Source organism: Mesoplodon mirus (genome assembly GCF_964341445.2).
Source record: "Mesoplodon mirus genome assembly, chromosome: 3".
Classification (NCBI taxonomy): domain Eukaryota; kingdom Metazoa; phylum Chordata; class Mammalia; order Artiodactyla; family Ziphiidae; genus Mesoplodon; species Mesoplodon mirus.
Genome location: NC_138978.1, coordinates 146,480,231 through 146,507,572, shown reverse-complemented (window position 1 = coordinate 146,507,572; position 27,342 = coordinate 146,480,231). Strand labels below are relative to the sequence as shown.

The 27,342-nt window shown below is 46.7% G+C and overlaps 2 protein-coding genes across 6 annotated transcripts in view; one reads left to right on the top strand and one right to left on the bottom strand.

Moving 5' to 3' along the window:
• The window catches only part of LOC309799734 (TRAF3-interacting JNK-activating modulator-like), a 27,111-nt gene extending 1,922 nt beyond the window's left edge, over positions 1–25,189 (top strand). The window contains exons 1-16 of one of the 3 annotated variants that reach the window (XM_082613219.1): positions 275–3,132; positions 4,095–4,202; positions 6,673–7,058; positions 8,694–8,841; positions 8,974–9,037; positions 9,308–9,332; positions 9,595–9,624; positions 9,718–9,813; positions 15,246–15,317; positions 17,589–17,729; positions 17,852–17,989; positions 19,790–19,925; positions 20,456–20,518; positions 22,023–22,082; positions 23,129–23,262; positions 24,015–24,804. In XM_082613219.1, coding sequence (XP_082469345.1) covers positions 6,732–7,058; positions 8,694–8,841; positions 8,974–9,037; positions 9,308–9,332; positions 9,595–9,624; positions 9,718–9,813; positions 15,246–15,317; positions 17,589–17,729; positions 17,852–17,989; positions 19,790–19,925; positions 20,456–20,518; positions 22,023–22,082; positions 23,129–23,262; positions 24,015–24,164 — 1,584 coding nt within the window. In that variant the 5' untranslated portion in view covers positions 275–3,132; positions 4,095–4,202; positions 6,673–6,731 and the 3' untranslated portion in view covers positions 24,165–24,804. Of the gene's footprint in view, positions 1–274; positions 3,133–4,094; positions 4,203–6,672; positions 7,059–8,693; positions 8,842–8,973; positions 9,038–9,307; positions 9,333–9,594; positions 9,625–9,717; positions 9,814–15,245; positions 15,318–17,588; positions 17,730–17,851; positions 17,990–19,789; positions 19,926–20,455; positions 20,519–22,022; positions 23,263–24,014 lie in introns of those variants that run through there. The other 2 variants (XM_082613217.1, XM_082613218.1) reach the window with 2 other exon arrangements.
• LOC309799735 (UPF0739 protein C1orf74 homolog) lies at positions 24,862–27,342 on the bottom strand. 3 transcript variants are annotated; one of them, XM_082613221.1, is made up of 2 exons: positions 26,995–27,342; positions 24,862–26,296 (listed from the first exon to the last, which is right to left on the bottom strand). In XM_082613221.1, exon 2 carries the CDS (start codon positions 26,199–26,201, stop codon positions 25,410–25,412), a length of 792 nt encoding a protein of 263 aa, XP_082469347.1. In that variant the 5' UTR covers positions 26,202–26,296; positions 26,995–27,342; the 3' UTR covers positions 24,862–25,409. The 3 variants fall into 3 exon arrangements, with proteins under 3 accessions (XP_082469347.1, XP_082469346.1, XP_082469348.1); XM_082613220.1 differs by having other exon boundaries at positions 26,999–27,342; XM_082613222.1 differs by having other exon boundaries at positions 26,921–27,006.

The following is a 27,342-nucleotide window of genomic DNA, read 5'->3' as shown; positions in this document are numbered from 1 at the left end:
CACTAGCATAGTTACACAAATAACTCTACATTTATTTTAGTTTCCATTGAATTATATTTACTTTCCATGTATCATTTATACATTTTTACAGATACGCTTTTGCTTTTTTACATTGATTTGGCTTGCTAGTAGTTTATTTTACTGCTTTTGTTTTCTATTGGTATTTATACCTCTCTCCACAAACACACATGAGGACCAGTTCCTGAATTTATTTATGAATAAATAAATGAATTCTACTCTAAATTCCAACTTATCCTATTGCTTTCCCCTTTTATCTCCCTTTTATTCTTACCTCCTTTCTTTTTTTAGAAATTTATTGGAAAATAAATAAATGGCTAATTTGTTTTTAAACCCCCTTATTTAAGAAATGAAAATAGTTAAGACTATGCCTTGGCCATATCTCATAGATTTTGTTCTTAATATTCTCATTAGCATTGTTTTCAAGTCATTCTTAGTTACAGATTTGGTTTCCTCTATATTTCAAGAGCAAACCAGGAGGATTTTTTCCCCAAGAGGTTGAAATATTTATTTCTTCCAACTTTTGCTGTTTTTTTTTTTTTTTTTTTTTTTTTTTGCAGTACGCGGGCCTCTCACTGTTGTGGCCTCTCCTGTTGCGGAGCACAGGCTCCGGACACGCAGGCTCAGCGGCCATGGCTCACGGGCCCAGCCACTCCGCGGCATGTGAGATCTTCCCAGACCGGGGCACGAACCCATGTCCCCTGCATCGGCAGGCGGACTCTCAACCACTGCGCCACCAGGGAAGCCCTGCTATTTATTTCTAATTTTACTGTACTATGGTTAGAAAATCCTGCTGTAAGAGATAAAGTTGTTTTAATGTTTGCTTTTTTCTATATTCTTTTGTATGCATGAAATATAATAATTTTTATTGTGGTAAAATATACGACATAAAGTTTAGAATTTTAACCATTTTTAACCGTACAGTTTAGTGGCACTACTTAAGTAATTCACATTGTTATGCAACCATCCACCATTATCCATTTCTGGAACTTTTTCATCATCCCAAACTGTGCTTTTGGTGTCACATTCAAGAAATCATTGCCAAATCCAATGTCCTGAAGATTTTGCCCTAAGTTTTCTTCTAAGAGTTTTATAGTTTTAGCTGTTACATTTAGGTCTTTGATCCGTTTTGAGTTCATTTTTATTTATGTGATAAGGGTCCAACATCATTCTTTTGAGGGTAATACATTTTTAAACGGAAAGCAAAGGATCAGAAAATATCAGCTCCAGAAGGGGCCCTCCCCATTTACGAATGAAGAAATTGGGAGAGTAATAAAATAATAAGCCAAGCTCACACAACTGATTGAGGGCAGCAGCAGACTAAAAGTCAAATCCTGTCTATTTTCAATGCATTACACTAATGTTTGCTTTTTTTTAATGATGCTTGCTTTATGATCAATACGGTGAATTTTTTGACACTTCATGGGCATTTGAAAATAAGGTACGTTCTCTGTATTCAGAGTTCTCTGTGTGTGTGTGTGTGTGTTTCTCTTTCTTTCTGTCCATATAGATAGATAGGTATGACAACCTTATTAATTGTATTATTCTCAGAACATAGTGTTAAGAGCTCAGGCTCTGATGCCAGGCAAACCTGTGTGACCTTGAACTCACACTTGTAACCTCTCCAAACCCCAGTTAAAGTAGAGGTGGTATCCCATTGAATGCATAGCCCTAGAAGGGATTTCAATCTTCATACACATTTCTTTCTGACTTTCAGTGGAACCCAAATAGTTGGCCCACAGGAACTCCTATTACCGTCACCTGTCCTCTCTTATGCTCTAGCGCTCTAAACTCCCAGAACCTTCTCATACTTCTGTGCCCATAACATTCTCTTACTCTGCCATCTTGGGCTCCCCAGCCCCTCTGTCCTCATCCCCATTTCCATGTGCCAAGCTTCAGGCGCAGGACCTTGGGCTATTGTCTCTCATCCTGAGGGAATGTCGTTTCCCTTCAGTCCCAGTGCTTGAGAATCCATCCTCTTCATTTTCCCCTGCCTCCTCCTGTTCTCTTCTCCTCAGAGAATGGAGGCAGTAGTAGGCACCCGAGAAGATCGTGACATACTCCCAACCTCTTAATAATTGTTACCTTATCACAGCTATTTAAAAGTCTCATTACGTGCCTCACATGTGAAGTCTTAGACTTCATGGGAGCCCCATAAATCATCCATTCAGACGCTGAACGGACCATTCAGACAAGATGAATTGCACAAAGGTTACAAAGCTACTCAGTCAACTTGTCCCAATCCGGTTCCCTCTCCACCATCTTATACTGAACTTCTTGGAAATTTCCTGACTATCACATTTGTAATAGTTTCTTTTTAATGCACACAGATAAGTTCCTTTTAGTTTTTCCCCACATTTCCTAGTTCAGTGGACTAGGAAATATTTTCATAAGATTCTGCCTGCTATTGCTCCCTGATTTCCCAGCCACCCAACCACCATCTTTTCACCTTCCCCTACCCCCTGTCCCCCGTCCCATTGCTTCAGAAAGGAGGAAATTCAGAGCTGACCTCATTCCAGAATTCTGAAAAAAAAAAAAAAAAAACAGTACTTTAGAAGAGCAAAAAGCCTTTACAACACCAGGATTGGGAAGAAGTAAAGTAAGAAAAGAGAAAATCCTTACACAGAGAACTACCTGATACACATGAAAACCTACAGTGGAACCTCTCTTCTAGGTCAAAAAGGCCTTTTTTTCCTCTTCATAGAAACTGCAAGGTTTGACTCTGACCCAGAGACCCATCCTTGTCTAAGCTCGAAAGGGATTTTTGACTTGAAACTGCCCGAGAGCTCAGACCAATCGAAGAGCAAGAGAAAGGGTGGCTGGGATGCCCGCTGGTGGGAGGAGCTCCTGAGCCCAGCCCTGAAGGCCTCAAGGGTTCAGGCGCCCCTCAGATCGCACCAGAGAGCAAGAGAGAGGAACTGGGGTGAGCAAGTATTGTGGTTTCCTGTTTCAGCAAGGCTGCTGTACAAAAAGAAAGACAGTACCAAGAAGGGAAATGCTAAGGGGGCCCAGAGCCATGGATTGAGAGCTTGCCCCATTAGAGACCAGAGCCAAGATCTGCCCAGGAGCTGGGATGCTTTCCTGAGCTGCTTGGGTTGGAGCCTGGGACCCAAGGTAACTGAGGAGGAGGCTTTTGTGTCCAGGTTGGGGACCTCCGATTCTGGGGTGGGGCAGAAGAGGCTCTGTCTGTCAGCTTCCCTGGTCTGAAGGGGAGACACTGGAGTGGATGTTGTAGTTTAGAGTGTTGGGGGTGGGGTACACAGGAAAGTGTCCCGCGTTGGTCTCCAGAGGCACAGCTTCCATCACTCTCTGCTCCATCCATAAGATTAGATTAGCAGTGAGTCAGATGACTAAGGGTTCAGGCTCCCCAGTGATGGGGGGTACATTTTACAGCTCCCTTCACAGCAGGGACCCCATAGCACCAAGCTGCCTGCCCAGCAGCTTGGGTGCAGGCCCTTCTCTCCTAGCTCACTCTGAGAGCTCTCGGCTAGGAAGTCCAGACCGTTCATTCATGCAGGAGGCCATTTATCTCACACACAGCAGGGAATTAGGAGCAAAGACCGGGAAAGTCAGCAACAAAGCGCTGTCAGGTGAGGCCAGCGCCCAGATCTCCCCCTGTGGCAGTGAGCACAGTCTCCCCCAGCCAATACCACCCTTTCCCAGAGCTCCAGCTGGGCCCTGTCATGCCACCAAGGGCTGCCTGGGCAGTGGCCCAGGGACCTTTCTTTGAAGCACATGGGGACCCCTTCCATTTTCTTCTAGAGCCCATCTCTGTCAGTCAGCCGTCCACATGGCTTCTTGTGTTTAAGCAAATCAGAATAACCAAGACCTCCCGGAAAGTTGGGTATGATTCTACCCAGGTGTGCCACACCAAATCCTACCCAGTGTGAGAGTCTGGGGGCCTGAGAACACTCACATCTCTGAGGAGACTTTCCCACTGCAACTCCGAGCTTGGGTAGCAAGGGCTAACGTCTGCCCCCCCAGAAAACAGAGCAGGGCAGCCATGCGTTTCAGTGAACTAGCGTAGACACAGCCCACGCACTTATCTCTCCCTAACAGCCCTTTCTTCTTCACAGCAGGAGGCAGGAGGATTCTCCACAATCAAGGGATCTGCCTAGTCTACGAAGCCTGAGGGATTACCTGGAACCAAACAGGGAGGGGACCTAGCGCCCCACATTTTAAAGGTGAGAAGCAGGCAGTCCTCTCTTCTTTGCCTTTCTGCCAGGCCTAACTGAGATGGCAGTTGTATCCAGACCACAGAGTTGTCCTTTCTCCCTGTAGCCTACACCCAGAAGTCAGATGAACAGAGCAACAGTAAATATGATTTCAACCAGGGACCAGCATTGCCTCCGTGGGGTAGACAGTGCCCCTTCAAAGAGAAAGGGGGCGGGGGAATTGGAGGATGAGGCATTCTCAGTCCTGGAGTGCTAGGTTAGCTCGGGACATTTGTCTTATAGCACTGAGTCTTCGATATCCAAGATCTGGAGGACAGGAGTGGTAATAATCATATTATTCTAAAAAGCTAACATTTCTTGTGTGCTATGTCCCAGATGCTTGACATGCATTTTCTCTTTAATCCTCATAACCTTAGGAGGTAGGTTCCCACTTTATAAATGAGGAGACAGAGACATAGAGACAGTTAATAGCTTGTTTAAAAGCACGTGGGTAGTAGATGACAGGGCCAGGACAGGAGTCCACACAGTCTGAGTCCAGGGTCGGGGCACCTCGCCTCCCCCATTTACGGCAGAATAACTAGGGCCTATGGCTTAGGACACCACAAGTATAGATTCTGAAAGTGGAGTTTACCTGCACACCCAGTCCTTCATAATTGAATATGAATCGGCCTCTCAGATCCTTTCCTAAGTTTTTAAACAAAGAAAGTGGCAGGTGAGAAGTGAGGGGACCCTACAGAGTAGGAGTGAGGAGAAAAGCCTAAAGAGAGGGGAGAAGCACCCAGGGATGAGACGAGCGGACAAGCATTGACAACTTAACAGTTCTGCTTGGGGTCAGCACTGCCCAAGACCAGAAGATGCCCCTCCAAGCCTGGAGAGTCAGGCACTGGAGAGCGAACAGGGTCTGACTGTGTAAGACTCCCTCTCAGGGTGTGATACGGCCCCACCCATGACCCCACCACCCCCCGTAAGGAGTCGTATGACCAGAGAGAGAGAAAGAGAGCAAGAATCCTGCAGAGAATTCCAGACTGATCCAGGAGGAGCAGGGAACTCCAATGAAAGGGCGGAGAGGCTGCTACCTGTTGGGTCTGTCTGACTATAAATAAACCCGAGGGGCCAGAGCCAGCAAATGCCTCCTGGTTGGTGAAGCTGAGAAATCCCTCCACTGACCTCCCCGGGAGCTAGATTCCCAGGGCGGTGGGTAGTGAGGCTGTGGGACAGAGAGAGGCGGCAGCTGTAAGGGGAAGTCCCCCTCCCTTCATCAGTCTCCGGGCTGACCCCAGGGACCAGAATTTCCAGTGCTCAGAATCCAGCTTAGCCATGTCCAGCGCCAACTCAGCCAAGCTACCAGAGGATTCTAGGAGAATGAACAAATTTGCAGAAGGCAGGTGAGGGAGAGTAGGAAAGAGAGAGAAGGGCACAGAGAAGGCAGAAGGGGTGAGGGTGGGCTTATGTGAGTAGCAGGTAAGGCCATGGAGAGGGGCAGCAACTGTGGCCTCTACTCCAAGCCTGGTTCCCCTGGGGACCTTTGGTTACTGTTTTTGTTTGTTTGCTTTGGTTTCCTTTTTCTTGGCAATAGCCTTATTTAGGTATAATCCACATCATTGCTGGTTTCGATGGCACGATCTGTGTCTGGGCTAAGGAAAGCAGACTTGGCACCATACTTAGCCCTAACAGGGAGGTGATTCTAAAAAAATGGAACCTGCCACTTGAAGAGATACTGAGCTGAAAGCTCTGAAATGAGTTTTGGTCAGTGATACTCAGCCAGTATGGATCTGGGTGGTCCTGTACCTCAGAGTCAGAGCCCAGTCCTTGGCTAGGAGTGGAGTGCCAAGGGACCAAGGTCAGGACTCCATGACTGTAGGCAATAGCGTGGGGTGTCCCTCCCGAACCATGCCCCGGTCCAGGCTGGCAAGATAGCTGCTAAAGGCTAAGCAGAGGACAGTGAGTGCTGGCCATAGGACTGGTAGCACCTCGAGGGGTTTGGCTATACCTCCAGGCCTTGAGAAAAGTTACTCACCTATGTTAGTAACAACTGGGCCAAGAGAGCAGTAAAGATTCTGGCTTTCCTTTTAGATTGGGGATCAGGGAGCCAGTTTAACTGGTTCCTTAGAAGTCCCTGGAAAAGGAACACAGCCCCATCTGCCCTCCAGAAGGCTAGAAGCTTTTAGTGATTTTTATCAATTATTTCTCACGTTCCCCTAACTTAGAGGCAGGGTGAGATGTTTGGTCAAGGAAGAAGTGGCAGCCAGAGGAATCTCGCCACTTTGCAGAAGGGGAGATGCAGGCCAGAGAAGAGCAGAAATTAGTCTAGAGGCTGAATCCAGAAGTCCTGAGTTCCCGCATGACATCATCCCCTCTTCAGTTGTCAACCCACACATGTGGGACGCTGTGATATTTCTGCCCCCTCGTCCAGGGAGATGGCCATTTTTCGGCCCATCTCCTGACCCCTCCTCTTCGCCTCCCTCTTGGCACTTGGCAGATCCGGGCAGCTATTCCAGGAACTGGAAGCCAAGCACAACAGATGCTCACGAGGTCATCATGATCAACCCAGACCCTAGGCCTGCCTCTGGCTTGGCCTGGTGGGCTGAGAGCTACGAGGCCAAGTGCGAGCGCTGGCAGGAGACCCGTGAGAGCCGCCGCTGCCGCCCCAATGTGACCACTTGCCGCCAGGTGGGGAAGGCGCTGAGAACCCAGCAGAGGGAACAGCTCCAGAGGGCACGACAACAGCAGTTTTTCAGGCAGAGGAACCTGAAGGTGGAAGAGAAAGGCAAGGCACAGAGCCCGCAGGCCAGGGAGCCAGGCCAGGCGACTGACCTCAAGGAGCCCTTGTCTTGGGCCAACAGGATTTCTTCCCCCAGACAGCAGGTGGGCCATGTCGAGGGACACACTTCTCTGGAGGGGATGGGGTGCAGCACCAAGGCAGGTGGGTGGGCTCAAGTTCACTAGGAAGTGATTTAAATGAAGTCCCTCCTTCCTCAGTCATCATAAAGTCTCCCTTAGCCACTTACTCAACAGATATTTTTGTTGTTGTGTTTTGGGGGGTTTTTTTGTTTAGCTATTTTTTTGTTTTGCACTTGCCTTTTAGGAGAAAAAAGAATCATTTAAAAACAATTCCATAGCTAATTTCTAGTATTAGTTCAAATTCAGTCTATCTAGACGTATCTTCTACAGCATTCATTCATCCGTCATTCAACAAACATTCAATGAATGCTTACTGTAGGCCAGGGACACAGACCAATCTTCTTAACGTCTCCCTCAAATCTCACACACACACACACTCACACACACACACACATTTCTCATCTCTATTCTTCTGTAAGGCTGCTGCATCATCCACCTTCTCTCTTTCTCTTGGGCCATCCCAATTCCAATATCGTTCACCTAAGGCCGCATCTGGCCCAGGAAGCCCTAGCTTCCCTAGCTTCTTCAGGCCACCTCTGCTCTCTGTGGTTTTTATGAGGTTATAAATCCTCAAATATTGTGTAACTTTTAGAAGGCCCATTATTCTGCCCTGGGAAGGAGCAGTGCTGGCAAAACCCAGGGTATGTTGAAATGAGCTCAGCCAGCTAACCATCTGTGTCTTCCTATCCACGTTGTGAGCATGTGGACAGCAGGGATGGGTCCTCCGGATTCCCTGGGAGTAACTGGTATTGTACTGTCCCCTGAATAGGTGCTCTGTTGGGCCTTCTGAACCAGTGCATATGTTATCCACAACAGGAGGTGCTGTTCTGAAAAATGATCCTTGAGCCCAGCTGTAAAATAAAACCAACTGTGTACTTTCTAAGGCAAGAAGGTTTCTATGTGCTTTCGTTGAAAAAATAATTTTAAGGAGAAAAAGAACAGAAAACACAGTTACCTAAAGAACTCTTCCTGAGCCTATCAGTTATTTCAGGTTTCTTGAGATTGAGTTAGTCTGCATGATTAGCTGCCACAGGCATTTCCTAGCCTTTTAGTGTTATGTTACAAGCATAAAAATTTTTAGTTTGTAAGAAGAAAATATAAAAATAGCAGGCAAAATTGTGACAACTACTGCTGCATTCCTCCCTACAGCTGCCTAATTTACCTTCTCTTCACACAAAACCTCAACAATAGTCCAGCTGTTAATAAGAGGAAGGAAACCACCTCTAGAATAGGACGGCACCTTGGACACCATCTACTCCAAGCTCCTCATTATACAGCCAGGAGACTGAGACCAAGAAAAGGCAGGACCTGATCCCAGATCCCCTCACTCCCACCTCAGACCGGTTCTCTTTCCGGGATCAGGGACTCTAGAGAGAGTAATTGGAGACAAGCCCAGCTCCCCATTTGCCTGAACTGAGGAGGACCGATCCCACCAGCCAGGACAAGAAAGGGCAGGAGCAGGGATAACCTTGTAGCTTTGAAGGCTTGAATGGGGTCCTTTGGTTTTCTGGACCCGAAACGATCACTGGCTCATCTTTCTGCAGTCAGCTGGAGAATCCTGTTCTAAGAGGCTCTCAGCATCCCCCACTTGCTTTCCAGGTGTCAGGGACCAGCTCCGAGGTCTTTGCAACCCAACACCATCCTCCCTCAGGCGCCTGGAGGGATCCGGCTGACCACCTCCCCTCCCAGGCTGGGGGCCTTCCACCACAGGACTCTCTCATCAAGAAGCCACCCAAACACCACCGTGGTAAGAGCAGGGCCTTCCTCACTCACTGGGCCGAGGCATTTCCACTCGCTGGCGGTGGAGAGTCCCTATCCCTCCCCACTTCCCTCACTGCCTCTCCCATGGGCTCTGAATCACCCTATCCCTATCCCTCAGGCACTCAGACAAAGGCAGAAGAAACACAGCCAACAATTAAGAATGACGCCAGTCAGCAAACCAAGTGAGTACCTTTCATGTTCCTGACCTCAACTCCTTCACAGCCCATCCATTCCTCTCTTCTAAGCTTTTACCTGAACCCTCCCCCAGAATGTGGAGAGGAGCACAAGGAACTTCCACGTCCACCTTAATTAAGAAAAAGGAAGGCCTTCCCCCCGCTTCCCCATTGGCTCTTCAGAAGAGATCAGAGAAGGAATCAGTACTCTGCCTCCTGACACTCTTATTTCTTTGATCCATTTTCATTTTTGTTTTTTGTTTTTTTCTTCTCTTCCAGTTATGGAGCTGCAGTTCTAGACACGGTAAGAAAATCCCCATGGTGAAGGTGTTGAGTCAGGTGGCATCTAAGCTCCTCCAAGGTCTGACATTCTGGAATTCCACGGTAAACTCAGCTGGGATGGAGGGGTACCCTCTTCCTGGATGAGCATAGACCTGGGGGCCTGGAAGGACCCTGAGCCAAGGAAGAAAGTTGACTCAGCACAAGCCAATCCTGGCTCGGGTTCCATGTTCTAGGATTTCAGGGAACCTACAATCTTCTTAAATACCCTTTTTCTTTCTCTCTAGAAAATCATCCAGCTTTCTGAGTACCTCAAAGTAAGTAACATGTGAATTCTCCCCTCAGCTCCTCCATCCATCTGCTCCCTTCTCCTCCAACTTAATCTTACCCTCTTGCATTTTGCCCCCCAGGAGGCCCTACAGAGTGAGCTGGTTCTAAAACAGAAAATGATGATTCTCCAAGACCTACTGTGTGCCCTGATTCAGGCCTCTGACAGCTCTTGGAAGGTAAGGGAAATCTTTGCTTGAACAAAGTCATGGACTTCTATGTGTGCCTATCTCATTCTTCTTTCCATACCATCCCAGCAAGAGAAGGGGCTTTTTCGCTACTGAAGAGGCCGAAGGTGGGGGATGGTGCTAAGACCTAGAGGTCAAACATGTCACAGTAAATATATGGGAAAGCTTGGCTCAATCCAGGGTGGTCAGCTGAGGACACACCCATGGAAGACCCAGAACCAAAAGAGGCAAGAGTTTCCATTCTTTAAGTTGTTGGAAGAAAGAAAGGACCGTCCCAATTCAGTTAATATTACTGACTGTGATAAATGCAACTATTTTCATATGGGATTCACACCAATATTTATTCCAAGTCATCCTACACCTACTAGTCAGCCCAGACGTGAATGTCAAAGCGGGAAGGGACCTTGGAGATTAGCTAATTTTCTCATTTTGCCAATGAGGAAACTGAGTGTCAGGGAGGTCAGGTGACTAGTCCACAGTCACACTGCTAGTCAGAGGCAGAACTGGAACTAAAATTCAGACCTCCTGATTTTAGTCCATTCATTCAACAAATATTCATAAGTCATGGTCTCTACACTGAGCACTGAAAATGAGGTTAATTAGACAGGGTTCCTGATGCTAGAGAGCTTGCGGTTTGGTCAGGGAGACAGATGCCTAAACAACGCAGAGATGTGAGAAATAAATGTTTTCAGGATATGGTAGAATACAAGGAGGAATGAATGACTCCACAGAAGGGGAGAACTAGGGCAATATTTATAGTTATATTAGTATTTTCCAGGCAAATGTGGGAACAGGAACTATATTCTGGGCAGGGGATACAGCATAGGCAAAGAACCAGAGGCATGATATAGGCTAATGCAGTGGGTCTCCAGCTTTTTAATCTCAGGACCCCTTTATACTCTTTAAAAAAAAATCATTAAAATCCAAAGAACTTTTTATATTTACCACTTTGAAATGAAAACAGGAATCTTAAAATATGTATTAATTTTAAAATAACAATAGTAAATAGATTACATGTGAACCTAAATTATATATTTTTGTGAAAAATAAGTATTTTTTTAAAAAAGAGTGAGAGGAGTGGCATTGTTTTATGCTTTTTCAAATTTTTGTTTGGTTTTGTTTTTTGAGTTTTTTTAACATCTTTATTGGAGTATGATTACAGTGTTGTTTATTTTCTGCTGTATAACAAAGTGAATCAGCTATATGCATACATATATCCCCATATCCCCTCCCTCTTGCGCTTTCCTCCCTCCCTCCTTATCCCACTCCTCTAGGTGGTCGCAAAGCACCAAGCTGGCAAATCTTTTTAATGTCTGAACGGAAGACAGCTAGATTCTCATATTTGCATCTGCATTCAGTCTGTTGTTAATACATTGTTTTGGTTGAAGCATATGAGGAAAATCCAGCCTCACACAGAAATGTAGTTGGAAAAGGGAAGACCTTGCAGATCCTGGATTCCCAGGGGTCCTTGGACCCCACATCGAAACCCCTAGACTTTAATGTTCAGGGAGCATAAGCAGTTTGATGCCACTGGAGCAGAAAGCCCCGGGTGCACAGAGAGAACACCCAACCTCCCAGCCTCCGTGAACATCTGACCTTACCACGTAGATGGCTGTGCTTAGACAGAGAGATGGGATGGGAGGACGTGGGACAAAACTAAGAAGTTTGCAGTGATGTCAAAGAGACTCCTAGGCTCAGCCCTCCCTCTTCATGTCGGTCACTGTATCCGGATTTAGGTGTTTATGTTCAGGGCTCCTGCTGGTTAAGGAAGTTGTTTTCATAGCTGAGTAGGAGCCTGAGACACACAGCTGTGCATGCCAGGTGGTTTCCGGTGCTGAACTAAACTGAGTTGTCTCACTCGTTTATTCAACAGACATCTGATAAGTTCCAACTATGTGCTGGCTTGGGTGCTCCAGGGACAGAGGTAGGGTCCTTTGTCTTTAGGAGTTCCAATAGCAGCCAGGAAGAGAGAGACAGGTCATAAATAACTCTACTGCAGTGTGCTAAAGCTGCAACAGCACTTTCTACAAAGTGACACAGAGAAAAGAGAAGGGAGCAATTCTTCTGCCTGAGGTGGTATAGGGTAGACTCCAAAGGAAAGGGACCACTTTAGCGGGGTCTGGAAGGATTGAATAGGAGTTTACCAGTACAGAAGCAGGAATGATGAAGGGAAAGAAGAAGGAAAAGGGTGCTTACAGTAAAGGAATCAGAATGATTACAGGCCTAGTTGTAACAAAGCATAGGGTATAGCAGAGTGTGATGGAAATGAAGGGACTGTGTCAGAGTAGCTCCAAAGATAAGACCGAAAGGGCCTCAGATAGGTCTCTAGAATTATGGTGCTTAAACATTTTCTGTTGAATAGAGTATCTGAAACTTAAATAGTTATAGATTCCCTCTTAAAGGAAAAAGTATATATATACACATACATATATATATATATACATACACACACACACACACACACACACACATATAAAATGAGAATGCATGCCACCCCAGTTTAAGAAACACTGCCGCAGGCAATAATCAGGGGAGCAGTGGGACCACGTTTTCCTCAGGTTTAAAGCCCTACACTTAGCAGTGTCCGGCCCATCCTGAGAAGGAACTTGTCCAGTAGCCGTGGAGTTGCACTCGCTTGGCAGCACGTGTACTGAGATAGCTGTGGTGGGACTTCCTTGGTGGTCCAGTGGTTAAGACTCCACGCTTTCAATGCTAGGGGTGCGGGTTCGATCCCTAGTCAGGGAAGTAAGATCCCACGTGCTGTGCGGCATGGCCAAGAAATAAATAAATAAGTGAAATGAAACGAAAAAGATAGCTGTAGAACTGAGTTGAAAGCGATTGATCAGATCTGTGTTTTATAAACCTTATAAAAGGTTCTCTGACAACAGTGAGGACCCTGGCTTCGAGTGGGTGTAGGGGTGGTGAAAGCTCTTGCAATACCGCAGGTAAGACACAATCAGAACTTGAATTACAGCCAGCGTGGTGGGAATGGGGAGGATTTATTAAGAGACATTTCCAAGGTAGACTCTTAGGGCAGTTTCCCTCCATGCTCCTGCGGGGGGCAGGAGTTCCTCCAGCTGTGGTTTTCTCCCTCCCTTCTCCCCCCGCCCCCCCCTCCCGCTAATATGAGCCCTTTTTGTCTTCTTCCTCCCCACCAACCCCTCAGCTTCCTGTTTTTAAGAAAAATAGTCTCAGATTTTTCAGTTAACAGCTCTTGCTTCCCCCAAAGCAAGACAATTCAATCCCCTACCCCTCCCTTGGAAAGCTCAACTTCAATGGAAGGACAGTCCCTGACTGCAGTACTTGGGGAAAGTAAGTGGAAGAATGTGGCCAGAACAGGGACTCCGATATTCAGCCAAGTTCAGGCCTTTATTTTTTTTCCATTTGGCCTCCCTAATTTGAAGCTCCAACTTCACATGCAGAGAAGCTCACGACAAACTCTATCAGAACACCAGAGATCAGCTCCCTCTGTTGCCTCCACCTTCAAGCTGACTTTGGGCCTTTTGGATGTGACAGGCCCTGGGGCACAGCAGAGACTCCTGAGCTGGGTCCAAGCTTCAGAGCAGAAACAATTCCGGCAGTAGAGAAAGTGAGCCCTCAGTATGGGGCAGTACAAACCCAGAGCAGGGCACACGTGGGTTTTAAGTTCTGCAAAGTGGAAATGAGATCTTAAGATGACAGCGCAGTGGGGGATTGGCTGCAGGCCCTAAGCAACCTCTAGTAGAGCAGAGAGATCAGAAGTGGGCTGGTGCTTCTGCGGTGAGGCGGTGGTGTTTCTGGAGAGCAGATCAGAGACAAGCCAAGCAGAAGCAGAAGCTGAAGCCCTCAGACCGGCACCGGGTGTGTATGGCCTCCACCTTGCTCCCTTTTACAAGCGGGGGTACTATGCTCTCTGAACCCTGGGTTCCTGGGATGCAACTGCGAAAAAAGGTCCACAATGGCCTGTAAAAAGTGCTTCTTTCCCCATACTGTACCACTGGGCTTCACGTAGGGAGAGCTGGGGCTCAGACCAGGAAACCACATGCCCCATTTGCAACAACTTGGCTGCAAGTTTCCTGCCTGCCTTGGGGAGTCTGGGCAGGCAGAGCTGTGGATCACAGATGTTTTCAAGCCCCAGACTTGGGTGGCCCTTCGTCTCCACTGAAGGGGCTAGCCTGAATTGTCTTCTGTTATAATGTGAATGGAAAAGTAATCTGGGGTGTGGCTAAAGCACAAAACCAGTTGGAAGAGGCAAAGACACTGGATAAAAACCATACTAAGGAAGGAGAAGGGAGCTACCCAGAAAGGGTAGGAGACTGGGGGAATTGTAAGAATATTGCCTTGGGTTTGTCTGTTTTCTTCTGAAACTACGGCAAGATAAACTGTCAAACTTAGTGGGTTTGATTGCATCCTGCAAATTAAGAGTTTAGGCAAAGGAAAATACACAGAGTCAGACTCTCTGAACCCGGAGCTGTGGTACAGGTGGAGGGAGCTGATTTCAGGACTTGTGGATTAATGATGAACAGGCCATGCAGGGGAGTAACTTTTCCCAGTTACTCCGGAGCCCAGAACAGTGGAAGTCTTTGTCCATCTGTTCTATCTGTCCCAAAGCCCTGTGGTTATTGCAGATGCCAAATCCTGACTCTCGGCTCTCACACCAGACATTATGAAAAACATTAATAGCAGGAGGCACTTTGAAAAATGATTTTTGGCAAAGGCTTTTGCTTTTGCAAGGCCCCGCTGAGGAATACTGGAAGGAAAAAGGGTGGAGGCGCCTCCTGGCTCCCAGGGTTAGAAGAATTAGCCAAACAAGGTCAAAACAGGAGCTGTGAGATACCACTTCCTGCCTCTCCCAGGTGCCCTGAAACTCAGTGAGGGGGACAGACCTCAAAACAGAGGCTCGGGCTTCCCTGGTGGCACAGTGGTTGAGAGTCCGCCTGCCGATGCAGGGGATGCGGGTTCGTGCCCCGGTCCGGGAGGATCCCACATTCCGCGGAGCGGCTAGGCCCGTGAGCCGTGGCCACTGAGCCTGTGCGTCCGGAGCCTGGGCTCCGCAACGGGAGAGGCCACAACAGTGAGAGGCCCGCGTACCGCAAAAACAAAAAAAAAAAAAAAAAAAGAAGAAGAAGAAAAGGAGAGCTTAGAAGCTTTCCTTCAAATGGGCCCCTCCTATGATACCCTGAGCCATTTGATACAAAACCCCAAGGTACACAGAAGACTTTGGGGACCAGTCTGATTCTTCCTTCTCCTATTGCAGAGAAAGAGGAAAACATCCTTTTCTTTCCAAACATCCATCATCTCTCCCCCTCTCTACCTCCTGAAAGAGCTCAATTCCACATACACTGTTTATTCTAGGCAGTAGGCTGGGAATAGGGAACAAAACTCTTTGCATGCTATATTCTAGCCCAAGCTGTATTCTGGCTAACTCATCCCATTTGCTCCAGGGCCAGCTTAATGAAGACAAATTGAAGGGCAAACTGAGATCTTTGGAAAACCAGCTGTACACCTGTACCCAGGTAAGCATTCTGGAGGACACTTGTAGCCCAGGAATCTAGAATTAAGGGAGAGAATGCTTGAACCTCAAGCTTACTCTCTAGAAACATCACCTGCTAGAGATTAATGCACCCACCCCTACTCACCCAGTTCTGGCCTTTACCATTTTCACTTTGGTCTCCAATTCACCAAAACACTATCTGCATCCCCCTCTCCCTTTCTCCTGGTGTCCTTCACTTTGCACCCTAGGAAAGGAAGCCCAGCACTAAGCACTTTGCCAGCTCCGGGGGAACCTTGAGAATACCTGGAAACGTAGGGAGAGGCCGTTGGTAAAGATTCAGCTCACCTGGATACAACTTCACAGGCCCTAATATTTGAACAGATGAGTTGGATATTACAATGAAGTCTCGCGAAATGATTTTCATCCCATGGGCAACTTTTATCTAGCAGCAATCCCTGGGAGAAAGTAAAAGACTGTGACTCCTGGCTTTCTGTGGCATTGTTATCCAGCTCCAGTAATCTCTTGATTGGCCTGATCTTGGATTATATGAGATAGAAAAAAGTCAGTTTTCACACTCGAGAAGTGATAGATTTCTGACAGGCGGGGAGATAAGTCAAGAGAACGAGATGGACCGGCCAGACTGCTCCCACTTGATGTTAGGAAGATAAGGTGGCCATGTAGTTAGAATTCTGCAGGGGAACATAGTCTATATAGTCTATGGGTTTGCAGATCCACAACTTTTATTTTTTCAGTAATGCCAACCAAGCTCATAAGAGACTGACATATAATCCAGAATGCCAGTCTACTCATTTTCAATGGGGGATAAAGCTGGTCAGTGACCAGCATGGTTAAGTCCAATAACCTGGACATAACCATTATGATCTCAACCAGTAACTCCTGTATCTGGTTTCTAATGACAATTCCAAGAACATAAGACCCACTCAACATTTAAATCCAAATTTTCAGATGGCTCCAAAGCTAAATGGAAATGATTTGATATTGAACTCTAAATTTGCATTATCTAGACTATCTCTTACCCAGTTGGGTAACCCAGGATCGATAGTAAAAGACTCCTGCTTTCCCCAAAATCACAGGGCATAAAAATGAAAAGCACTGGAAAGGCAAGAACCCCAGTGAATTTGCAAAGCTGCTCTTGTGTCTTTTTCTTTTTGACCTTGAAGCCAGGAGAAATTCTAAAAATACAAATGTATTAATTTTTAAAACCTGAATTTACTGAATATTGTTCAGATCCCCAAGCCTACAAAAATAATTTTATTTTTAAAAAAATGCTCCCTGCCTCCAAGGAGTTTACAATCCCTTAAAGGAGACAGATGAGTCAACAGATTAGAAATATAGATACTATGTGAACACCAGTAAAACTGCCTAATCCATAAAGAGTCGGGGGGTAGGTATGGTTGGCCAAGTTTATCAGAACTTATGATTCTAGGGCTGAATCTTGAACATGGGTAGAAGTTAACCAGGTGAAAAGTGTGGGTCACGATACTCTAAGCAGAAGAAGCTTTATGGGCAAAGGCAGAGGCTGAAAAGCACAGTGCTTAGGGGACCTACAAGCAGTTCAGCTTGCGTGGAGGCAGCATGAGATGAAAGTCTGGGCTTGTGAGTAGGAACCATGCCAAGGAGTTTGGACCTGATTCTTAGAACACTGAGAACCACTGAGAGATTTAAGCAGGTTGTGATGGGATCAGATTTAAGTTTTAGAAAGAACCCTCTAGCTGCAGGACTGAAAAGGGTTTGAAGGGAGGCAAGGCATGAAGATAATACATAGTCTCTATATAATCCATATAATAGTGTTACTAGGGTCTGAACTAAGGAGGAGGCAGTAGGGATAGAGGATACAGGTAATGAGCTGTTAGAGATGTTGACTTGACAAAGCTTGATGATGAACTGATTCCTTGAAGAAGGTGAGAGAGAGAAAACTAGGATGATTCCCTGGTTTAGGGTTTGGGAGACTGGGTGGGTGGTGATGCTGGCCACTGAGATAGGAGCAGGTTTAGAAAGATGATTTCCCTTTGGAAATGTCGGATTTCAAAGGCCTGCAGAAGGCCTAGGGGAGAATGCGCGGCGTGCCCGGAGCAGTTATTTATCCCCACTCACCTCTCACATCACCTGAGGGACTCTCCCTGCCTGCCTCCAGCCTGGAAGAAGGTCCACCAGATTACTGACATCTCTGCCCTGTGGGCAAGGACCGATTTCTTTTCATTTCTGTATCCCTGCTCAGGCTTTAGCACACAGTACATCAATGTGTATTTGTTGAATTGCCTCAAATTTACAGAAGTACACTTCTCGGGGAATGAATAAGTTGCTATTAGAGATGGAAGACCAGAAAAACAGCTATGAGCAGAAGGCCAAGGAGACACTGCAGAAAGTGCTGGAGGAGAAAATGCGTGCAGAACAGCAACTGCAGAGCACACAGGTGTGGGGATGCTCCATAATCCTTGGGGCTGGGAACCCTGGGGCAGTCTGGGTGGCAAGGGAGCCAGCTGCGCAACTCCCTGGAACCCCCAAGGCACCACCCTCTCCTCTGATCTCCCTCAGCGGTCCCTGGCTCTGGCCGAGCAGAAGCGTGAAGAGTGGAAGAGCCAGTACAAGGCTCTGAAGGAGGACTGCAGGACCCTGGGGACCCAGAACAGGGAGCTGGAGAGCCAGCTCCACGTGCTTCAGTCCAAACTGCAGGTACCAGGCCCTGGGGGTAGGGAGGTGGGGAGGGAAGGCAGGTTTCGGGGAGGGAGGTGTTGACAGCAGTGATGAGAGAAGCTGCCGCTGGGCAGGGGGCCCCAAAGTTAATTTTGAGTTTAGCAAGGATATCTGCACTGCTCATGCAAATGACCTAAGTGTTCATTGAAATGACATCATCCAAATGCAGAGCTGGGCTGGAATAGTCATCAGCCTACTGTCATACCCCAACCCACTCTCTGCACCCCATCCCAGCAGGGCATCCAGTTCAGAAATGCCCACTACTGGGGCAGAAGAAATGTCACCAGTTTACTTACAGTTTGAGTATCAACTAACACATCTTGCCAATGTGTTTTTTAAGCCATTACAGTAGACCCTTGGCATTCTCAAGGGTTCCATCATTTCCAATCCGTGTTTACCTTGGAGAAGTTCACTAACCTCCTAAGCCTCAGTTTCCACATCGGTAAAATGAGGATAAATAATGGTACCTCTATCATAGGATTGTTGTGAGGATTAGGTGAGGAAATCCATGCAAAGCACTTAGCACAATGCCTCGCACATATAAGCTCTCAATAAATATTGGCTATTGTTTTTTGCAGATTTTACTTACTTGGTTTGGAATTTCGAGGACCCACCTCAAAAGTGTCTCTTTATACTTTTACTGAAGCTGGGATCTGAGAATCCTAGTGTGTGCCAGTTCTAGAAATAAGATCAATTAAGTGTGAAAGTTGTTTTTGTTTGATTTGTTATGTTTTTTAACAACCTAAACCTTAATGTGTGGCTCTAAGGTGAGCAGGGAGAAAGGGGAACATTTTGAGTGATTGTAAAGAATTTGTTGGGGGGATGGTGGTCCAGATATCAATGTGTTTGAGTTTTATATACAATATCCTATTATTAGCAATGAAGAAGAGTGCAACTCTAGTTCAAAGTCATTAAAAAGACATTTGTAATTCCCTTATTACCTCGAGCACTTTGTACTCATTGACATCATATTTGTTTATGAAGAATTAATGTGCCAAATGTAGGAAAAGGAAGAACAGATCAGACAGAGGAATGGGGGTTAAAAACATTTAAGATTTATCTATAGATTTCCTTTCAAATCTATTACAAAACAGAAACCTTAGAATTTATTTCCTTCTCGCTTTTTTTGCTTCTCACTTTTTATATTCTTATGTACAAGTTATTCTTATATTGTTCTTTAATTTTTTATTTTAAAAGGCAAAGAATTTCTCAAAGGACGTTAAAATTCTTTTTTTTTTTTTTTTTTTTAAAGCCCATTTGATAAGAAACAGCAAGTGAGTCGTCTTATCACAGGAGGGAACCTTGCTGGGCGCTGCACCGCAGCCACATCTCACCCACTGTTCTCTTCCTCGAATCACCTACAAGGCAACTCTCCTGAAGGCCCTTTTCTTTTTAACCTTAATTCGTTGTGAAAAATGATCCCACCCGCTGCCTCCCCCCACCCGCCGCCTCCCCCCGCCACCCCAGATAGCGTGAGAATGAGAAGTAAAGACAAAGTGAAGACATCTAGAAAAGTGATGATTCAGTATTCCTTAATTTGGGCATTTACCCAAATGTATCCCTTGTGAACATCAAAAATCTAATGCACTGTTTGCTGTAAGCATGAGGAATAGAGCAAAGCGAAGAATTTAAAAACTTTTCCTATTTTTCCATTTCCCTAAGGCTCCTTCCAGCTCTAAAATTCCACAATTTTCTACAGTTTTCCTCTTCCTTGGCATCTGCCCCCCACCTTCACCCTAGCACTGACCTGCTTGTGTCCACCCCTCCTCCTCCTTCCAGGGAGCAGACAGTAGAGACTTACAGATGAACCAGGCCCTACGGCTTCTGGAGAATGAGTGCCAGGAGCTGCAGGCCAAGACTGAACACCTGCAGGGGGACAGAGACCTGTGCAGCTCGGATACCCAGCACCTACAAGGTACCCTTCTCCTTGGAGGCCTCTGGCTGAAGGAGCCCAGAGAAAGGAAGCTGGGTGCAAATGCTTCAGTCTTTCACTTGTTCCTTTGGTTGACTTGGCGATTTCATTTGACTTTGAGAAAAAGTCAAGGCTGTTTTAATCATCCAAGACAAAGGATCCAGCCCATCCCTCTAAGCCAGAACACAGCAGTCACGTGTCAAGGCCGCATTCCTAATTTAAAGGGAAAGGTCAGTTGAAACACAAGGCATAGTGAAGGTTTCCCAGTCACAGCCTCTGTCAGCTGAGAGAGAACCAAATTATGTGCACATATAACCCTTAATTCAGCCCACTGTTGATGCAGATGAAATCCCAGGTAGTCGGGTTCTGGTTCACCTCTTCCAAACTGGGACAAGCAGAAGAAAGAGCAACTTCCACTTGACACTGGTCAGAGGCCATGGGCAAGACAGCATCTGTTACTAATTTCCAGCCTCAGGGGTGAGCTCATTAAGTCTTAGGTTCTTCTGTTTTGGTTTGCATTATTTCATTTTCAGATCAACTAAAGAGGTCAGAGGAGGAGAAACTTGCCCTGGTGACCAAAGTACAGCAGTTGCAGAGTAAGTCCCTTTTCCAGATTCTGAAAGTAGCACAGGTGGCTTTTTGGTGTCCTTGGGGCTCCTGCCCCACGAAAGGCACCCAAAGAAGGGATGGGGAGCCCGGTCCCTGGCATATCCTCTACCTCTGCATTTTCAGACTCTCTTCTTGTGCAGTGAGGTGATTTACAGCTCTTCACAAGTTCCACATTAGCCTCTGGGTTTTTTTATTTCTACTTTTCTCCACCATGTTCTCTGACAACCACCTGCATTTCCCCCAGAACTGCAGATTTCAAAACGTGTCGAGTTTTATAAGGTAGTTCTTATTTTATTTATTCTAATTTATTATGTACATATGTCACATAGACCTCTGTCACTAGGAATGGTTCAGAAAATAAGCTCACACTACCTATGCCTCAGTCCACTTCAAAATTACATGTTGAGGCCAAAGAAGAAAAGGGACGTCTCAGAAGAAAAGCAGGCAATTTCTGAAAAGCCGGAGAACCTGATTCAATTAATAGCTCTGCTGGTTGCCCAACACCTTAACCTCTGACACCCTGACAGGGAAGTTTCATGCAAACAGTAATGAATATGAAAACAGCAAGACAGCCACAGGGGTAAGGGAAAAAGAACACCAGCAGAAGCCGGGCTCCTACACAGTGGGAGCTGAATGGGCAAGTCACTTCCAAATCATGCCTTTATTTCTTCAATACATATTTATTGAGCCCCTACCAAGTGCCAGGCACCCTAGACACACACTGGGGATACAGTAATGAACAGAGCTGGCATGGTTTCTTCCCTAACAAAGCTTACATTCTAAGGAAACACTGCAGTGGACTACGGAGTTTCTAGGAACAAATGTGTGTCAGGTATTAACAACGGCTACAGAGAAAAAAATAAAGCAGGTTAAAGAGAAAATAGTTGCTATTGTACACAGGGTCATCTGGGGAAGTCTTTCTTCTAGGGTACCATTTAAGCAGAGACTTAAATGTACATTGTAGGAAAAGACATAAGGATGGTGTGTTCATAACACAGCACCACAAACTGGGTGACTTAAAGAACAGACATTTACATTCTCATAGTGCTAGAGGCTGGAAGTCCAAAATCAAGGCGTCAGGCAGGGTTGGTTCCTTCTGAGGGCTCTGGGGGAAGGATCTGTTCTAGACCGCTTTCCTTGTTTTGGAGATGGCTGTCTTGTCCATCTCTTCACACGTCTTCCATCCATCCACATCTGTGTCCAAATTTCCCCTTCTTATAAGGACGTCAGTCATATTAGGTTAGGGCCCATTCTAATGTCCTATTTTAACTTGATTACCTCTGCAAAGGACCTATCTCCAAATAGGGTCCCATTCTGAAGTACTGGGAGTTAGGGCTTTGACATATGAATTTGTGGGGGGCAGCGGGGGGAGACACAATTCAACCAACTACAGATGGGAACACAATCATTAAGGTTCTAAGCAAAGTTCTGAAAGGATACTCTTCGCAGTAAATATGCTAGCACAGAAAAGTTCCTTGTGTTTTCCAACAGGTCTGCTTCAGAATCAATCCTTACAGCTTCAAGAACAGGAGAAACTCTTAACAAAGAAAGGTCAGCAAATTTATTTCCACAAATTCTAAGATACTGCCCTTTCCTTGTCCGCCTAGAGACAGAGGGATGGACTACATGACCTCTTGGAGTCCCACCCAGTTCTGGAAGTCTGTTAGGTCAGGGAGCTAGAGGACCATTTTAAGGACTCGTCACTGGCTCTGAGAATACTTTAGTTAGCCTCCTCTCCTGAGAGGTATATAAACCGTGAAAAGGATTTCTACTCCCTCTGAAAACATATGTCTGTATTGAATATTTCAATAAATTGATTCTGAACTCAGGGTTTTATGTTAATTTTTACCCTTAACTTTCCAAACCACATCCAGCTCCCCAAGTAGAAACCACGTCACATGCAACAGTCAACCTCACTCTCAGCCCTCAAGTCTGCTGCCCTAGCTTCCCGAGAATTCATCGTACATCTGGAGGGGCAAAAGCTCCTCATTTATCCACTGCACATGGCCCTCTGTTTTGTCATCACAATCACTGGGTAAAATATAAAGAAAGAATTATTATGCCCACATAGGATGGATAAGAAAATGAAGGTAAATGAAGGTCTGTGGTCATACAAACTAAGGACACAGCTATGACAACAATCCAGAATTTCTGACTCCCAGTCCAGGGCTCTCTTCACCAAGATGTAGACTGTCGGGTGGCATTCTCATCTCACCATTTTGAAACAAGGACAGAAGGAAAATGGAGTTATACTGAAGCATCCAGCAAACCTCCCAGCCTAAAAGATGTGACACGCAACCAAAGAAACTAAATTAATAAGTATTTTCTAAAAGAATCTGGCTTTAGACAGGACTAGAGATACAGAGAAAAGTAAAATGCCAACCTTGCCCTCAAGGGGCTCAAATTCCCGCTCTCTGTCCAGTCTGGGCAGGGTCCCAGTGGATGTTCTTTAAAGGTCAGAGAATTGCAATCCACACAGTCTGGCCAGGGACAGGCCCTTCCTTATTCCCTCCCGCCTAGGGGTTCTCTCAGTGTGTAGGGGCCATTCCTCAGAGGTATGGGCCTCACTATCACTGTGAATCTGGCTGATTTTTCAGATCAAGCTTTGCCTGGGTGGAGACCAAAGCCCTCCCATAACGAAGTGGAGCCTGAGGGTCCAGGGAAGAAGGACTGGAATTTCAGAGACCAGCTCCAAAAGAAAACTTTGCAGCCCCTGGCCAAGGAAACGGAGGTGAGATGGTGGCCTCAGATAGTAAGGGGCTCATCCTACAGTGATAGGGAAACTGCTGGGAGGCAGCCAGACAACAGGCATTTCAGAGCTTAAGTTGTGATTGGATGCCTGCAGGTATTCATTTAGGCCTGATAAAACATCTTTGCTTTCGGGTTAACTTGTCAATCTTTTCTCTTATTTATACCAACCCTTATTCAAGGTTTTACTAAAGAGTTACTTTTCAGAAAGTCAACCTAAACTCAAACACATTTAACAAACACATTAACTCCTCAAACTTTGTCCTACATTGAGTATCTTAAAACTTTATACAGTGTCTTTTAAATAACAAAACTCTTCCTATCTGTATACTCACAGAAATACGTAGCTCCAGAAGTGTTCACATGCAACTAGTCCCCAGCAAAGAGACTTGCACTAAGATCACTTCCAGGTTGTGTGTGCTATAGGAACTTCATTTCTGTGTGTCTCCATTTACAAAGCACTGGCACATACAACTGTCACACATGTATAATATATAATAGTATGCATTATGATCAATCATTTAAATGAACACATTACAAACAAACTAGGTGAGACAGTCAGAAGGCAAACTGAAAGCTCTGAGAAAAGCTGGGGAGGATGGAGGTAAAAATTCCAAATGTATGACAGGGTCACTTACACAGGGCCCTCTCCCCTACCTGGGCTCTGTCCCTGACGGAACTGTCTTGATGACCTTGGTGGTGTTCTCCCGCCCACCCCTCCCCCCCTCAGCACAGTGCAGAGAACTGCATTCAGAATTAGACAACCTCAGTGATGAGTATCTCTCCTGCCTGCGTAAGCTGCAGCATTGTCGAGAAGAGCTGAACCAGAGCCAGCAGCTGCCTTCCAGAGTTAGAGGGTCTATCCTCCCAGACAGCCCTAGGTGATCGTGGGACGATTCCTCCTTTAGCCAAATCTCGCCCATAAAATTGTTCAGCCCCTGCCAACATCTGACCAGCCGGCCCCGTTCAGCTTGGTTTATACTGTACTGAGAGTATAGCAACCATGTAAAGAAACACTGGCTCATGCCTCCAAGCCTAATTTTCATGGAACGCCTGAGCCTGAAGGGAAAAACTTACTGAAACGGTGTTCTTTTAGTCTATTATGGGCATAGTGGCAAGGACAGCGTGACGAGAAAAGGAATATAAACAGAGGACAATTTTGCTGAATTATTTTCCACTTTTGATTATTCATATCAGTATTTAAGTACCTGGCCCCTGCTGGCTGTGGTTCGCTGGGCCAGCGACCGTTGGAAAGTGGTTTTATCCCGAGGGAGGTGGCAAAGTGAGAGAGACAGATATAAAAAGCTTTTTGTCTGCCACCAACCCAAGGTTTTCCACTGGGCTAGAATGGGAAGAAGGAAGATTCTTTTTGCCTGCATCTTCTCTGACCAACCCGTGGCCTCTTTCTCTTCTCTCCCCCTCCCTCCTCACAAAGGCAATGTGGCCGAAGTTCCTGATGCTGATGGCACTGATGGCTATAGCAGTGGCAGTGTTCCTGGCCAATAAGGACTTCCTGAAGTTCGGAAGAACTGGTGACAGCTGCCTTGGGTGAAAGTCAGACGCAAGAAATTCAGTAAAAAACTCAGGTCTGGGTACTTTAATGTGTGGGTTTTTCCAACTCAACTGAGGTTTCTGACCCTCATTATTTTTTTTTTAACCTGCTGTAAAAAAAAAACAAATAAACTGGGGGGCTTCCCTGGTGGCGCAGTGGTCGAGAGTCCTCCTGCCGATGCAGGGGACGCGGGTTCGTGCCCCGGTCCGGGAAGATCCCACATGCCGCGGAGCGGATGGGCCCGTGAGCCATGGCCGCTGAGCCTGTGTGTCCGGAGCCTGTGCTCCGCAATGGGCGAGGCCACAATGGTGAGAGGCCCGCGTACTGCAAAAAAAAAATTAAAAATAATATGAACTTCGCCTGATGGCCTCTGTTCCAAAGAACTCTGTTTATTCCTAAAGCATCCTGGTCTACTCTCCCTAGTCCAGTTCAGTATAAAAATGGCAAATTTATGACAGCATTCTTCCCTAGTGTCCTCGAGATGCTTGGAATTGGCACTTGAGATGATTCCTATTTGCCATCTCTGACCTAGAGCTGATCATTTACCGAGCTCCTCCTACACAGGAAAAGAGTTAAAGTCAGAGGGCCACAGCCGGCAGTGTGACTATCTCAGAGGAGATGCTGAGGTCAGCGAAGTCATTCTGAGTCCCACATCGAGTTCTAAGGTCCTTCTCCCAAGTGTTTAGAATGTTCCTCAAGGATGGGAACAAGCTCTCTGGGACACTAAAGGAATAGAGCAAGACTGGTGGTTGACCACGTAGCCATGAGATCCGGGCAGTGAACACCCGTAGTGGAGTCTGGGCTAAGCAGTTGTCATCCCCCTGGTTCATGTGAAAAGTATAGGGGACAGGATAGCCCAGGAGGATCCCAAACACAGTACAGAGATTCCAGTCTGAGGAACGGAGCCTGCTGCAGGAGACTGCCAGGGATCGGTTCCTCCGTGGCCCCTGCAAATGTGTGATGATCTCAGCCACGAGGGCCTTTAAGTCCTGAAGCTGGTCCAGGGAGCAGATGGAAGGGTGAAGTTGAGAGCTGGAAACATCCACAAAGACTGTGGTACCAAGCAGCACCTGCTCCAAGTGCCGACACACATGCTCAGGAAGGACAATCAGGCTGTTTTCTCCAATCTCAAGGATGTGAAGTCCCTGGGTCGGGAAGCCCAGGCCCTGCAGCTCCTCCAGATAGCTCTGGAGCTCTGCTGCCCCTGCACAGTTGCAATCATAGAGCAGAGCTGGCTTCAGTCCCCTGGCCACAGCCAGCACCTCTCCGGCTAGATGAAGGCAGACAGCTCGGGGTGGGCCTCGTCTCTTTCCTATGCCCAGGGTCTGCTGAGCAGCTGCCACCAGCAGCTGAGGACTTGGTGCTGACATGGGATCTGGCAGCAACAGTAAGCATGGCCTCCTCAACTAGTCACATTTCCCTCCCCTGGGCTGCATCTCTGAGCTCCAGACACTTGAAGAAGGGCCTAAAAACAAAGCAGTAGCAGGGGATTATTCACACCAGCTAGTGACATACCAGGAAACCTGCCAACAACTTTCCCTTAAGTCTTACAGCATCTTCCAGAGGCCATTTCCCCCTCCCTCTGCTTTGGAATGCTAACCCAGCCCAGACAAGATGGGGTCACCGATGCTATCTGATTTTTTTGGTTGACTTGGCCTCCATTAGTCCCAAATTCATGTGTCTTTCTAGCCTACGGCTAGATTTATATTCTCTCTGGCTGAATTTTGCCTGTTTTAATTTATTTTCTCTGATTCAAACGTTAAGGAGTTTGGGGCAGAAAGGAAGCAGAGGAGTTTTGGGCAAAATCCTGAACATTTCACCTAAAACTGCCCTCCGAGATAGAGTTCTAGGTTCCAAATGCACTGTTTTCACGGCCGACTCCCCCTTCTCTCCCCGCCAATAGTTGGAAGAACAGCAATCTGATTAAACTAATATACACTAGAATGTGGACTACCAACCATCTCACCCTGAGACAGAAGAGTAAATAAATGAAATCGGGTAGAATCGCAAGAGGGTTGTATTTTAACTTCTGCTGGTCCCGCCTTCCCCTACTAGTGGACATCCACGGACCCTCGGACGATGGGCTCACCTCCACCCCTACACCGTTTCCTGAGCATAGTATCGTAATTTGTTAAATGAGGCAGAGGTCTCTCTCACACATACATACGTTCTTCTACTTCCGCTGCACGTTCAGGCTCAGCAACTCCTGCCACTTTCCTGCCCGCTGCCCAGAAAGCCGCTAGGCGCCCGCCCTCCGCCACACGACTGCCACACAACTGGAAATCCCACCGCGTGGGCAGGTCCTTTAATGCCGGCGGGGCCAGGGTCGGCGAAGTCGATCTATTGCGCATGCCCAACACGTCCCCCGTCCCGCCGCCTTCCTTGACGTCACCCAGTCCGCTCGCGCGCCTCGCGTTAGAGCTACCCGCAGGGCAGCCCGGCTGAGTGCCGGAGGTCTGGGCGCCTGCGGCCCGGCCCCTTCCGGCCCCTTTCCATTCCTACGCAGATGCG

Excerpts from the sequence above, each read along its gene's own strand:
- LOC309799735 (XM_082613221.1), bottom strand. The coding sequence starts at position 26,201 with ATGTCAGCACCAAGTCCTCAGCTGCTGGTGGCAGCTGCTCAGCAGACC.